Source organism: Solanum stenotomum, chromosome 7, assembly GCF_019186545.1.
Source record: "Solanum stenotomum isolate F172 chromosome 7, ASM1918654v1, whole genome shotgun sequence".
Classification (NCBI taxonomy): domain Eukaryota; kingdom Viridiplantae; phylum Streptophyta; class Magnoliopsida; order Solanales; family Solanaceae; genus Solanum; species Solanum stenotomum.
The window spans coordinates 61,988,430-62,004,130 of NC_064288.1; the positions used below are offsets into that span (position 1 = coordinate 61,988,430).

Here is a 15,701-nt window from a genome sequence, read left to right on the forward strand (position 1 = left end):
GAGGAAAGAGCCAAAAGATTTCGATCATAGCCATTCAAAATTAAAGATCTAACCAACATTGAATTGATTTAGTTAATTTGACTAGAAAATATATAAAACAAATTAATATTAATCAATTAACGAGCTTCTTAATCTTAACGAAATAAAATAATTAACTTACTTATAAACTAAAATATTTCAAAAACTCAAAATTATAACTATAATTTATACTAAACTAATTTAATAAAATACTTACTAAAAGTTTAAAATCTTTTTGAGATGATTTTCGAAATGTTTATAAAATATACTAATTATATACAAAACTATATAAAACATATATATTACATAAAAATTATAAAAATGATAAGTAACTTGAAAAATATTTTGAACTTTACAAAGTCAATTATTTCAAATCGTTTGGAATTTAAGAAACTCGATGATTAATATATATTGCGGAGGTCCAAAATTGGGTGTCAACAATTATTCATATTTTTCTGTAAAGTATGGTTATGATGGTGTCACAACCTAAAAATGGACGTGATGACACTCGTCTATTCCGACCAAGACAAGTTAGCCTCAACCCAACAACACGAAAGAAATGCAGAAAGTAAAATAAGAATAACATAAGAACGAGAAACTTAGTCATTCTAATATAACCCCCAAAACTTGGGTGTCATGTGTACAAGCCACTAATTAAAAAAAAAGAATTGAAAGATAAGTACAAGTCTCAATGTCTTTGTATCTAGAATTGAACAAAAGATAAGATAAAGAACAAGAGGCCCCGCATGGATGACAAGCAGCTACCTCTCAAAGTCCTTCAAAAGCCTCGAAAATAGAAGAAGAGCAACCACAAGGATCCGGGCCCGAAACCTACAAAAATGTAGAAGCAAGGAGTGAGTACCAAACAACATGGTACTCAACAAGCAACCTACTAAACAAAGTAAAACTAGGCTTGAATATGAGTACTCCTTTCATCCCAACCGAACCTCCTCAACTACAAACTGTATAGAAATCAGACCAACCTAATAGTTTTCAATACACAATTCACAAGGCTTGACAATCACAATTCAACAACCAACAAGTTTCAAGTATGTCAATCACAAGTATCAAGTAGATCATTCACAAGTTAGTTCAATCACAAGTGTCAAATGCATCAAATCATAATAATCATACTCTTGTTAGAACCATTTCCCATCGACACAATATCACTAGCCGGAACCATTTCTCATCGGCATAATATCAAATAGCCAGAACCATTTCCCATCGGCTTTATATAGTAGCACTTGCTGGATCCATTTCCCTTCGTTTTATATCATATCACTTGCCAAAACCATTTCCCTTTGGCACAATATCACTATCTGGAACCATTTCCCTTCGTGTTTATATCATATCACTTACCAGAACCATTTTTCTTTGTCCTAATCATCACAAGTCTCATCAAAGTGCAAAGAAATCAATGCAAATAAGTAATTTCACACCATAAGGAAATGACAACAACTCAAGCAATTCAAGTCCAAAATAATGCCATCAAAACATTTCATCAGTCGACAACTTAGGGTCCCCAACAAGGCAATTCACAAAGCATTATGATCAACATGTTGCCTTTTTTATTAATCCCATTTTTATTTATTAAGATTAATCAAATGGAATAAATGGATTCATCACCCTATTTTCATTACTCCCCAACACACACAATGAAGAAAAATACAAGATTCTACAAGTTTTACGATCACTTGCCTCAATTCAATCAAAAGTCAATCCAAGACTTGAGTCTTTCCTTTCTCAACAATGTCCAAAGCCACACAACCTAATTAAATCAAGTAATCACAATAAGCTTCGGGAAATAACAACACCCAAATCATACATTTTGAAAAAAGGGCCATATCAACTCAAGAACCCAATTTCAAAAATCAAGTTTGAAACCAAAAATCTTTATTTGAAAACATTACCCAAGTCATTTGGAACTCATTGGTGAAAACCATTTCAAAAAAGGAATTAAAATCAGTTCACAATCACCATTTACTTTAGACTTCTTGAAAATCATTGCCATTTGCCAATCAAAATTCAAGTTTTGATGTTAAAATCTATAAATGATAAAATGGAATTGAAGTTTTACGGTCACAAAGATTTATCCAAATGATTTAGCACAAGAAATCTCTTCAGAATTGCCTTCAAGTATATTTCAAAACTCAAAATAGGGAAAAATGGGGTAAAACCCCAAAATGGCAAGCATAAACTCTCCCTGATGTCGCAAAAGCTACCTCTGGTTCGGAAAAGTGAACCCCAGAAAAACTCGGCCTTCGCTTATGCGAACGTCGCGATTTCAAACATGTCCTTCACTTACACGAGAGTCTGGGGTCTCATCTCCCTTGCTTTTGCGGTAAGGATTTCCCTAACATGATTTTGAGATATTTGCTGAGTTTGGATCTTGACTTAGATCCCCCTTTCTTCGTTCTCATATGATTTTTTGAGAATGACCTTTTACAATCAGAGCTTCTGTTTCTCCGCCTTTTTATTTTTCTCTCTTTCTTTGTTCATAACTATATAAGGCAGAACAAACTTCTTTGAGAGATACCTCATCATTTTCACGCAATAGAGTACGTAGTTTCAAGATGCTCAGACTCATCGGGAAGTGAACTTAACAACATTAAGGCCATATCTCCATCCGTAAAAGTCACATTCATATTCCGCAAATCTATCGCCAACTTATTAAAGCTGGTGATGTGATTATTCATTGTGCTCCCAGGAATATAAGTGAAGCGTAACAATCTTCTTTTCAGGTAAAGTTTATTTTGACTATTTTTCTTCAAGAATTTCTCTTCCAATGAATTCCATAATTTATTTGCAAATGTTTCCTTTGTGTATGGATACTTTTGTTCTCTTGCAAGGTAAGATCGAATGGTACCGCAAGAAACACAGTTGATAATCTTCTAATCTTCTTCTCCTACACTGTCTGATTTCTTTTCTTCTATGGCAATATCTAGCCCTTGTTGGAAAAGGACATCAAGGACCTCGCCTTGCCACATTCCGAAATGTCCTGACCCGTCAAAAATTTCAACTGCAAATTTCACATTTGACACAATTCTTGTCATAAGCGAATACGCCAATGATGACGTATTATTGACATTCGATGTAGACTCATTATTTTTCTTGTCTCCCATTTTTGCTAAAAATACTATTTACTAGCTAAAATTGCAAAGACCAAAGTAAATCTTTTATGATGTGGAAGTTCAGACTGTGCCGCAACCACAAAGCATACCCAGATAATACCTTTGCTCTGATACCAATTGATGCGGAAGCCGAATATACAGAGCATGATGAAATTACAACTACTATATCTAAAGGTAGCTAATAAATAGTAAATGAGACAACAATAAAAGGAACACCAGGAATTTGTGAGGTTCGGCAAAAAATTGGTTTCTTTTGCCTACTCCTCGGACACAGCCAACCAATATTTATTTCACTCCAAAAGAGTACAAGTGAAATAGTACAAGAGAGAAAAAAGAACAAATGACTTAAAAGATTAGAAGGCAACTGAGAGGTGTGTTACAAATGAATTAGGAGCTATCTATTTATAGGAGTGAATTCTTCTTATTGATGTCATCCATGACATCACATTGTGTCAAAATGTCAAGGTTTAACTTGTGAAACCATTTTATGGTTTACCTAAATTTCACCTACAAATTACTATCTTGACTTTTGTACCACTATTAAAGAATTATCTCCCTACCAAATCTTCACATTAATTCATTTTTGAATCTTGTCAAATTTAACACTTACTACCTTCCTTCATTAACTGGCCTAGTAATTAGCCTCTATTAATACAAAATGAACAAGTAATTAAAGCAAATTATGTTGTTCATCTTTTTCCCTTTTAATTGCTCATGTTTCTAAAATTGAAACATTTTTATAAGGCTAACAATCCTTTTGGTGAAGTAGTTAACACGCATTAGAAAGATTATTGATTGAAGGATAAATGATAAGATGTTATAAATCATTTTTCTTTACATTATTAATGTTCATTACAATGTAANGGGCGGGACCGGCACCCGGAGACCATTTCTGGCCCCAAGCGAACCCTTGGCATGGTTTTCTTAACTCAGCGGAAACCTAACTCAACAGAATAACTTAGTGCAAACGCAATGTTACAAAACAACTTAACTTATAACATCTGGCCACAAAGGCAACTCGAGTTTCAAAAATAGAATATTTACATATATAAACACAAAAGAGAGACTTAAACTAACTGACTGACTGACTGTCTATGAAGCCTCTAAAGTACTGAGATGGATGTTGGGACAGACCCCTCAACATCCTAATAAAACAAAACTAAGAATACAAAACAACTGAGTCCTCCGGAAAGCAAGGAGGCTCACTACTGACTCTGAACTGCTCAGCTGGATCAACGGCGTGTTGGATGCTAATCCGGGGTACCTGAATCTGCATCATAATAAGATGCAGGCCAACTGGCATCAGTACATAGAATGTACGAGTATGCGAGCTGGAGAACTAAGCAACATAGGCTAGAAGGAAATCTGGAAGGAACTGAATAGCTTACCTGGCTCAACTCAACCTGACTGACTTCTTTCAATATAAGGCAATTTAAAACAAGTGCAATATAGAGAAAGACTGCTTTAAACATGCTATAAACTCTGAGTGTATACAAAGATACAATAAGCCTGAGATGTATATAGAAATACAATGATCTAATGTATATAAAAATACAATAATATATGTGTATGAAAATACAATAACTGCTGTGGGAGTTTCTCTAACCGACAACCATCACTTAAGAGCTATAGTGATGATACAACGATCGACCTCACGCTGCCAGAGCATCTTACACCTGGCCAAAGGTATGAGACTTGACTGCCTAATGGATCCACTAGTCTATCTGGAAAAGGATTCATCTAAAAAGTATGATCCTTTTCTACCCATGGTGGCTAACATGGTTCTATGGGGGCTGTGGGTTCTTTGAACGCTCTCCCAATTCGGTGCTCGATACTACTCCCAAAAATGTACTGGCTCTTATGTTTTTAAAACATATTTCTTCCTGCTAATATGAGATAATTACTCAAAACTAGCCCGAAGGCTCTTTGGAAAATCTCAGTTTCCAACCTTGCTTAAATGTAAAAACATTTCTTTAAAACTTCTTTGGGAATACATAGTTCCCTAATAACTTTGAGAAATAAACTCAACTTTAAGTTCTTGACTTAACTTGAAACTCTATACTCTTTACTCGACTTGAAACTTGAGCCTTAGAATGAAGTTAAAACGTTCAATAAAGACTCTTGAACAACTCTAAAGACTTGCTTGGACTTACTTCTTAACTTGCTTAACTTGACTCTAACTTCACTTGACTTTGATCCAAACTCGCCTCAAATTGAATCATGGATTCAAGGTATATGATCGCATGATTATGGAGGGGTTCTTGATGTTTAGAGGTACTTTAGAGTGTCGGAAACAACTATGAAACATATGTATAATACCTAGGAACATGCATGAGAAAGTGTGGAAAGAAAGGGAGAACATGGCGTTCTTGGCGCTCTGCAAGGCGCAGAGCGTCAGCCTTCGAAGCTCAGAAGGCACCTGCTGGCGCTCTGAGAGGCGCGCCGCCCCAAGGGATGGACTTCAGAGTCCCCTTTGGGGCGCGCTGGCAGGCGCGACGCGCCAGACTCTTCCCCAGAAAACCAGACTTTTCTCCCTCTTTTCTCCAACTCTAAACCTCTCTAACCTCATTGGATTCAACCCCAAACACTAGGGATCATAAAACCCCTTAATAAACAAGAGACTCAACTCAAACACACAACCAAATCATGTCCCACAACCAACAATAACTTCAACAACACAATCAACAACATCAACAACACAACCCAACATCTTCAACAACACAATCCAATCTTTTCTCAATAATAATGAATTTGGTGTGTGGGGGAAAGGATCAACCCACACTAAAAACTCACATACCTTGATAGGGATCACCCCTGACGATATCCACGACGATCTTTGACGGAAACTAGCTTGATCTCCTCTTTCTCCTCTTTCTCCTCTTCTTCTCCTCTTCTTCTCTTCTTCTTCTCTCCTTCACTCTCAAGCCCTAGCTTTCACTCTCTTAAAATGGGACAAAATGATCCAAATATCAGCCTAACACAACAATATAATCCCAAAAGAAATGGCTAGGGAAAAGACCAAAATGCCCTTAAAATTCCCGGACGGATTCCCTGCCAACTGCCCAACTTTCAAAGGGCATAACTCGCTCATACGAACTCGGAATCGAGAAAACTCGGCGGCGTTGGAAATATCATTGCAAGGGCTTTCCAAAAATAGCTGGAACTACTCCTAACTCATCCTGAGCTAGGAGTTATGACTGCTCAAAGTTGGCCAAAACTCACTGATTTCCCACACTTAACCAAATTTCCAGATTTTTAATTCCTTCCAAAATGACTATTTCCGATTTCCAGCTTATCTATAGTTATTTCAAATTGCCGGATGTTACATTATTAATATTCATTACAATGTAATCTTATATGTAAAGATAATATAATGTTTTAGTTTTAACGACCGATAGTTTTTAAGTATTATTTTATAAATTCTGTGATATTAAGTTCTCGCGCGAGGCACGGGTAATTTTACTAGTTGTTGTATAATATTCTATTCCTAATTAATATAAGAATATACTATTTTTGAATTTAGTTTCATTTGATATAATTCAATCAAATTTAAAGAATAAGAGTAAGAACTAAGAAACACTGATCACCTACGAGTAAGAAACACTCTATTTTATTTTTATTATTAAATATTTTTTATTTGATCCACTGGTCGGTCCTATCCATATTTCTCAAGTCTCACAAATAAGCAGACTTATTTAGACTAGGCTAAAAAGTCCTTTTCTTAAATGAGCTCCAAAAATCAGATTCGTTTAATTAAAAGTTGCTCCAAATAAAAAGGGATAACATAAATAACTGGATCCCTAATTTGAGGGATATTCAGTAACGAATGAGAAATTATATAATATTTAAATTCTTAGTTTTAAGGATACTACTGTGAAAAAAGAAATATATTTCCCCCTATTTTATTGAACCATTTATTTGGGTAACCAAAAGAATTTGCAAATAGAGACGACATGCCCTTTTTTTATAGTGCCGTATAACTTTTGCCGGAATTAGGGTTCTGATACTTTACCATACAACCATGGCTGATTTATTGCCGGAATGTCTCATTCAAAAAATACTCTGTTTGATTAGTTTTAAAGAAGCAACCAAGATGAGCATTCTCTCGAAAACATGGCTACAAGCGTGGTCGACTCTTCCCAACTTGGAATTCTTTGTTAATTGTTGGCGAGGCTGGGAAGCGCTTATAAATATAGTGGACACAACCATGGAGAGATATGTGAAGCGGAAAATTCCTATACAAAAGTTTGAATTATCAGAGATTTTTGCTGATTCTCCCCAACTCTTCCCTCTGATTGATAAGTGGCTTCTCATTGCACTTCAGAATGGTGTAAAACAACTCGTACTTCACTTTACAGCATACCCGGCGCCTATTTTAACAATCTTGACAGCAAAATCTTTAGGAGAATTGGTTCTGCACGATTGTACTCTTATGCCTGTTTCATTAACTAGTAGGGTTGTGAGTTGCAATTCTCTGAGAAAGATTTCTCTATCTTATGTAACATTAGATGAAAACATGCTTCAGACTCTACTTAATAGCTGTCCCTTTATTGTCTCTTTCATACTTGAGTATTGTTCGGGGTTGACTATGAAGCTTATAAAGATCAAGTCGGATTCCCTGAAGGTCTTGAAGATTCATCAATATTGCGGGATATGGGAGATTGATGCTCCAGATTTGGTATCACTTGACTATACAGGGAATGAAATTCCTGAACTCAACATTGTAAGAGAGTCAAGCCAATTGGAGAACTCAAAAATCATTCTTCATTGCATCTCCAGATTAAATACGGAATGGTTTTGTAAGTTGAGGAAGTTTCTATCAAATTCATCCTCTTGGTCTGAAGTTAGCCTTTGTTTATTAAAATGCGATGAGATCAACATGACAGATTTGCAAATGGACCACATAGGTTCTAGTGGAGGGGTGGACGTTTTAAATCTCAATATGCTACTGATGGATGAAATTATAGAGTGCCCAACTTTTGTGGATGCTTTGCTATGGAGTTGTCATCCTGGGAGACTCAACTTAATCTCAATTGATATTGAAACAGTTACACGTTTCATTGATCGTTTAATGTATATGAAAAATTTGAGTCATTCTACTTCTCATGCAAGCACACCTTGGAATAGTCAATTAAAAGATGTAAAAGCTTTTGATAGAAAAAACCAGTTGCTGCAACTCGGAAGTGAGGAGCTTGCAAAAAGGATTATGGAAACTTATTTTATATTAGATTGGTGATGCAGTTAATTCATTTGTCAGGATGTATTTTGTTTGTTTTCCACATCTACCTTTAAATTCTTTCACTTCCGTACACATGACATGAGTCTTTCTTTTTCTTTAAAATTTTAAAAGTTGCATAAGCATGAAGTTGACAACCTAATAAGTTGTTATTTTTGCGAGTAGAGTGTGGTGAAGAATGTTGTAAATTTGTCGGAATACAATTCAACGTTGTTACAGTAGTACAGAGCTCGAGCATGGTATATTTCTCTGTTTTCCTTCTTTTGAGATGCTCATAGGGACTTTGAGGGCGTTTTCATTTCTTTATTATATATAACAGCACAACTTATTAGAGTATATATACCAGTTTTTGTATCAGAAAGAGGTACTTACTTTGTACTTACCTTTCAATATCATAGGGTGTCTTAGAAAAAGCAATCCCCTTCCCTACACGTGTATTAACTTCATACTTGCCGCTGCTGGAGTATACGTAGGTAATGCTAATTAATACTAGGTTTCTTAAAGTTCGGCATTCTGATATTCCTTTCAAAATATCATTCTTAATAGATCCACTACAGTCTACAGATGATAAAGTTGCAGGACTTGGTATCCCCACATGTTATAGTTGTAATTATAGTCCTAATAATGCGTCTTGCCTAGAGTGTGTAGACATGTGGTGGAGATTCGATGGGGAGAATTATTATGGCTTTCACATTAAAACTGGAGAGGGATCAAGCAACTGGGCATTTACACTGAAGTTTGTATAGACACGCTCTTTGCTAGTGCTCCTTAAGCACCAAATATAAGTTTGGTATGCAAAAACTTCAAATCGTGTACTATTCCCTCATTAATGAAATGCCAGTTTGTTTGAAAAGAAAATGTCATGTGAAAAGTAAAAATTAAAGAGTTAACGAAAAGAAGGAAATAAGCATTCTTTTTAAACGAACAAAAAAGAAAATGAGACGAACAAATTGAAAAGGTGAAGAGTAATAAAACAGAGAGTGTCCACAAAGCTGTTTGCGTACACTGTAATATAAGGACATCCATTTAAACTTGTCTGACACATATTTAATCAAAATTTGTACATCACAATGCAAAGTATAAACTAGAAAACCCATGCTTCTTCATTGCGTTCAATGCAGTCTACAGGTGTTGAATTAGTTGTTCCTAACATAGCTTTCATTCTCTCGAATGAAGTCGTACTGAATCAAATTGTTCACCAAGACTGTGAGATACACATGTACGATCTTTGTTTGTTGTTTTACTCTTAACAATCACATGTACTGTCTGTGGATAACAATCAATCCAACACATTATCGAGAATTTGAGCTACATCATTGAGACCCTGACATATTAGCTTGCTAATGTGCAAGACGACTATCTGTTTGAGCAAGAGAGGGTCATGGTTTCTATATAAAGTGAAATTATAACTTAGTAAGAATTGAGTGGGTTAAAATATGATTCGTTTTTTAGTTCATTTCAGCCCAATCCATTTTGGCCTAAGTAGCTCTTGGGCGAGTCACTGAGTCGGCTCATTTGGACCCGACTAGTTTCATCATCCAAACCATCCATTTGAGACCCCTATTCACATGTGATTCGTTGCTTCTTCATCAATTTTATATTGTAAAATTGTTCATGTACTTAACTTGGCCGTACTGCTTTTCCTAGCTTAACGTTTTCTTGTATATAGGGATGTGTTATGTTCACACGAATAGTTTTTAAAGATGCAGTTTAGATTATGAGTATAACATAGGGATGTTTTTTGGCCAAAATCATGGAGACGTACATATGTATGAAGGCAGACACATAAATTATCCTTGAATATAACATTGTATTATAATTTTAAGTACAATTACTCCAATGATGAATCAAGTTTATGAAGATTATAAGTGGCTGAGTGCACCACAACCTTTAAAGTGAAACATGATATGGAAAAAAAGGAAGTATGGGAATTATGAATAGGAGTTAAAGTAAGATATACTATCCAGTCTTGATGTTGATTTTCCTTTATCTTTCATTATGTTACATTTTTGTTCATTGTTTTCATCATGGCTTCCTCAACTAACTTGGAACTTTTTTCAGAATTCGTAGGTGCTATGGTTATGCATCACCAAGTAAGAGATGAATAGCCATTTCATGGGAAACTCTTATTTCATTTTGGTATCAACCAGCAGCAGGCAGTATGAAGTTAATGCACATGTAGGGAGGGGGATTGTTTCTCTATGGTATTGAAAGGAAAGTACAGAGTCCCTCTTTCCGATTTAAAAACTGGTATATAAGTTGTGCTGTTAGTAGGATAATTGAGAAATGAAAAATCCCTCAAACTCAGAAGAAGGAAAACAGAGAAACATATTTTCGGAACTGCAAGAATTTAAAGCTAGATGTGGAAAACAAATGAAGTAATAAACTTTAGAATTCAATTCGAAATAGAGACAACTTAACTCCATCACCAATCTAATATAAAATAAGGTTTCTCCCCCTCCGTAATCCTTTTTGCAAGCTCCTCACTTCCGAGTTGCAGCAACTGATTTTTTCCATCAAAAGCTTTTATTTCTTTTAATTGATTATTCCAACCATGAGAATATGTAGAATGACTCGAATTCTTCATATACATTAAACGATCAATTAAACGTGTAACTGTTTCAACATCAATTGAGATTAAGTTGAGTCTCCCAGGATGACAACTCCATAGCAAAGCATCCACAAAAGTTGGGCACTCTATAATTTCATCCATCAGTAGCATATTGAGATTTAAAACGTCCACCCCTCCACTAGAACCTATGTGGTCCATTTGCACATCTGTCATGTTGATCTCATCGCATTTTAATATACAAAGGCTAACTTCAGACCAAGAGGATGAATTTGATAGAAACTTCCTCAACTTACAAAACCATGCCGTATTTAAACTGAGGAGACAATGAAGAATGATTTTTGACTCTCTTGCAATGTTAAGTTCAGGAATTTCATACCCTTTATAGTCAAGGGATACCAAATTTGGAGCATCAATGTTACATATCTTGCAATATTGTATAATCTTCAAGACCTTCAGTGAAGCCGATTTGATCTTTAGAACATTCATTCCCGAACAATTCTCAACGATGAAAGAGACAATCAAGGGACAGCTATTAAGTAGAGTCTGAAGCATGTTTTCGTCTAATGTTACATTAGATAGAGAAATCTTTCTTAATGAACTGCAATTCACAACTCCACTAGCTAATGAAACAGGCATAAGAGTACAATCGTGCAGAACCAATTCTCTTAAAGATTTGGCTGCCAAGATTGTTAAAATAGGCGCCGGGTATGATTTAAAGTGGAGTACAAGTTCTTTTACACCATTCTCAAGTGCAATCAGAAGCCACTTATCAACCATAGGGAAAAGTTGGAGAGAATCAGCAAAAATCTCTGATAATTCAAACTTTTGTATAGGAATTTTCCCCTTCCCATATCTCTCCATGATTGTGTCCACTATCTTTGTACGGCTTTCCCAACAAAATAAAAAGATTTTCAAGTTGGGAAGAGTCGACCACGCTTGCAGCCATGTTTTGGAGAGAATACTCATCTTGGATGCTTGATTATAGCTAGGAAGAAAACTGAGTATTTTTTGAACGAGACATTCCGGCAATATGTCAGCCATGGTTGTATGGTGAAGGATCACAACCCTAATATAATTTATAGGAATCCTATTTTTATATGTATCGATACTTACTGGTTGTCGCTAAATTTAAGTGTATTTGTTAATCTCCCCTAAATAAATGGTTAAATGTATACTTAAGATGAGTAAAAATAGGAGGAAAATATATTTCTTTTTCCTTATTTCTCCGTCCTATCCTTTAAACTAGGAATTTCATTATTAATTCGTTGTTTCGTTACTGAATATCCTTATTTCACAGTCTCTTTTTATAAGCATTAGTTCTGGGCACGTGCGTTGTACGTTTGTTCCATGCTAAATTGTGTGGAGTTGTTATAACGATATATATATATATATATATACTTGAACATGTATGTTGCCCATGTATCTCATGCTTAACTAGTACAAGAACTTTGAAAATATTATAATTAGTGTGTGATAAATTGCACAAAAATTGAAGAGAAATATACAAGCTCAAACCAATAACTTCAATTATACAATTCCTATAATATATCAAGTATATAATTTGATAAAAGTTTATTTTGTTTGATATGTCATAACTCATAATTTAAATGTCAAATGTGATTTCAAAATATTTCTTGTCTTAAGTTTTTCATCTTCTTTTTAAGAAATTGTAGTCTCCACCTTTTCACATTTGCATACGTATTAAGAGTTGTTGTCGAATGAGAGTAGTGTTTTGCAAAAAAATAAAAAATTGAGTGTTTCTTATTGGTTTAGAAAACCCTAAACACAATATTACAAATATTTCTCTTGGTTATGTTTTTTTTACAGAAAAGGGTCATATTTGCCCTCTACCTCAGAAATAGATTATATTTATCCTCGTCATAACTTTTTTGATATATTTATGGTTGGCATCCAATTTTAGGCATATATTGTAAGTCTCATGTCCCACTTTTCTTATCCTATGTGATGAGTACGTGGATATATTCTTAACACAATTTAAAATTTACTCTTTAATCAAACATTCTACCAGACCCACCCAACTAACAAGAACATATAGTACTAAAATACAAGAACAATCTTCACATTTATGTTTTACCATCTTTAGTCTTCCCATTCACAAGTCACAACTATGATGAAGGGCTATGAGGTTAGAGGGGTAAATTGGACCCTTTTTCTATCTATTTAATTGGTGGGCAAGGTAAGGGACAATGGGAAAGGGATTACAAAGTGGAACCCTCTTCACCAACAAAGTGAAAGTTTAGGTAGTCAACTGAGCCACATGTTGACAATGACGATTACAGAATCAAGGTCCAAAGTAGTTACAGAGGAAAACGTCAAGAAGATGGAAAATCAACTATAGAATTACATGACAAATGAAGCAAAAATGGACGATTTAGGCAAGAAGCTTTTGCCTAGTGTTATGGAATTTTTCTAAAGTAAGCCAACGTTGGCTCAAGTTTCTCACTATGATACGAAGACTGGTGTAATACAGGTCTTCTAAAGGGATGCTATTATACATAATTTTGACAGTGAGGTACCTACCTGATTACATATATAAATATGAACATCCTGCCGAATGGTTAACAGACACAAACTTTTTCATGCCACGTACTTAGAAGAAATTAAAGAAAACAATGTACCTGTATGAAACAACATGTTGAGTGTGCTTATACTAAATGGTTGTGACTGAATTAAGTATATCAGATATCACTAGTCAATTGAAACAGAACAGTAAGTTCAAACGAATCCAAAAATGAGTTAATTGATAGTCAATTTCATACTCATCCAACTTTTACAATTATATGACAGGACGTGATTTTAAAGTACAAAAGAACACCCATAAACCAAGCCTTAGAGATGTACATTACTAAATTATCTAAGAACTTTGACAAGAAACAACAAATCCACTTGAACTGATGGGAAAACTAACTTGAAGTAATAGAACCTCATTAATTACCAATCAAATAAAATAGAACCTCTATCATGCCAATTCTCATTCTTCCAATCACATTTGTAGGCTTTTAATTGACTATACCAAGGGTAGCTTCCATGAGAAGTAGACTGAATCGAATTCTTCATATGCATCAAACGATCAATGAATGACTTTTGAGTGCTCCAATTGTCTTGACTCTATTGCAATTTTAAGTTCAGGAATTTGATTTCCCATGTACTCAAATGACACCAAATTAGGAGCATCAATCTCCCATATGCCCACACAAACCCAAATCTTCAAGACCTTTACGGAAACTGTTAGTGAAAAACTTACAAGATAACAAAAATACAAGATTACAATTGAAAATAAAAATGAAGAAATAAATCTCTTCAGGCTGAGGCACAGATATTTCGCTCTCTTTAAGGAGATTCAAGCCCACTGCAGCAAATGTTTTTCACCGGTCCAGCAGTAGTCCTTCTTGACTTGTCCCCTCCAGGATACAACAACCTTCACAAAGTACAACTCAACAACTCTGGACAAGAGTTGAGTCCAAAGCTCCACAAAAGAAACACCTCTCTTCAACTAATAAGAACTCTCTTTTTGACAAACCTTATGCACTTTGTATTTTCTTGTGTGTTGTGTGTCACAAACCAAATGAAAACCACCACTATTTATACTACAAGAAGTCTTCCTAGCAATGAATAGGAAGATAATGGGGTAGTAAATAGTGAAGATAATGGTCTTAGGAGTTACATAGGTTACAAAGAATAATGGGGAATAAAGTGTGAAATAAAGTAAGTGCATCCAATGCCACTAACGGGCAGAATGTAGAGTTGCACAATGGCACAATAATGTGCACCAAATGAAAATGTTAGAAATGGCACAATCAATGTAATTAAGCCTCCTAATACATTGTTCCAAGGATAATGCAAAAGAGACTAACGTTCTGGAAATGGAATGTGCATCTTAACTATAATTGTTTAATATTAAAATGCTCCAAAACCAACAATCCCCCACTCATTATAATATTAGATAAGAGAGTCTATCATCTGAAGGAAGGAAGACTACTATGCATAATAAAGGTGTGCTCTGCATTGAACCCCCACTTAGTGAAACAATAACTTTTACTCCAGAGTCGTAGTGGTCTCAGACTTGAACTATGGCTGCTTAAGGGAAATAAAATATCACCGCTCACACATAATAATCAAGGTATCGACATGAGCTTTAAAGCCAGCACGTTATGGCCATGTGCTATCCCGGTTTCATGAGTGCTTTTGAGAATAAGCCCAATTCTCATAGAAAGCAACCTACTTCCACACATCACGTAGGTGAAATTGTCGAGAGTGCTCTTGTAAGCTTAACACTCCACCCATACGGGCTACAAATATTCATTAAAAGTTTTATCAACTCAACCTTCACAAACTACAGGAATCAATGCATTCACATCATAGAGAGGGAAATAAAAAGATAGTGCATTTTTTCACAACAAATCATCATATGATTAGTTTTTTCCTTTGAACCTGGTTATAGGATCTCCAGTCCCCAGGTTGGGTTTCCTTATATATGACTCAAGGATTTGTAGGCTTCAATCCCATCCCCCTCGATGTGCTCCAGACCTTTTCTCTTGTTAAGGCCTTTGTAAGAGGATCTGCAAGATTATCACAAGATTTGACATAATCAACATTAATGGTACCATTTGTCAAATATGATCTTACATTACTGTGTTTCCTCCTTATAGGTCTGGATTTACCGTTGTAGTAACAGTTTTGAACTCTACCAATCGTAGCGGTGCTATCACAATGAATTAAAATA

General features: G+C 35.1%; 2 protein-coding genes across 2 annotated transcripts; one reads left to right on the top strand and one right to left on the bottom strand.

Moving 5' to 3' along the window:
• Positions 1 to 7,137: 7,137 nt before the first annotated feature.
• Positions 7,138 to 8,620, top strand: LOC125871386 (F-box/LRR-repeat protein At3g26922-like). The gene has a single exon (XM_049551969.1). It carries the CDS (start codon positions 7,171 to 7,173, stop codon positions 8,383 to 8,385), a length of 1,215 nt encoding a protein of 404 aa, XP_049407926.1. The 5' UTR covers positions 7,138 to 7,170; the 3' UTR covers positions 8,386 to 8,620.
• A 2,164-nt stretch (positions 8,621 to 10,784) lies between these two features.
• Positions 10,785 to 11,998, bottom strand: LOC125871811 (F-box/FBD/LRR-repeat protein At1g13570-like). Its single transcript, XM_049552488.1, has one exon. It carries the CDS (start codon positions 11,996 to 11,998, stop codon positions 10,811 to 10,813), a length of 1,188 nt encoding a protein of 395 aa, XP_049408445.1. The 3' UTR covers positions 10,785 to 10,810.
• Positions 11,999 to 15,701: the final 3,703 nt, after the last annotated feature.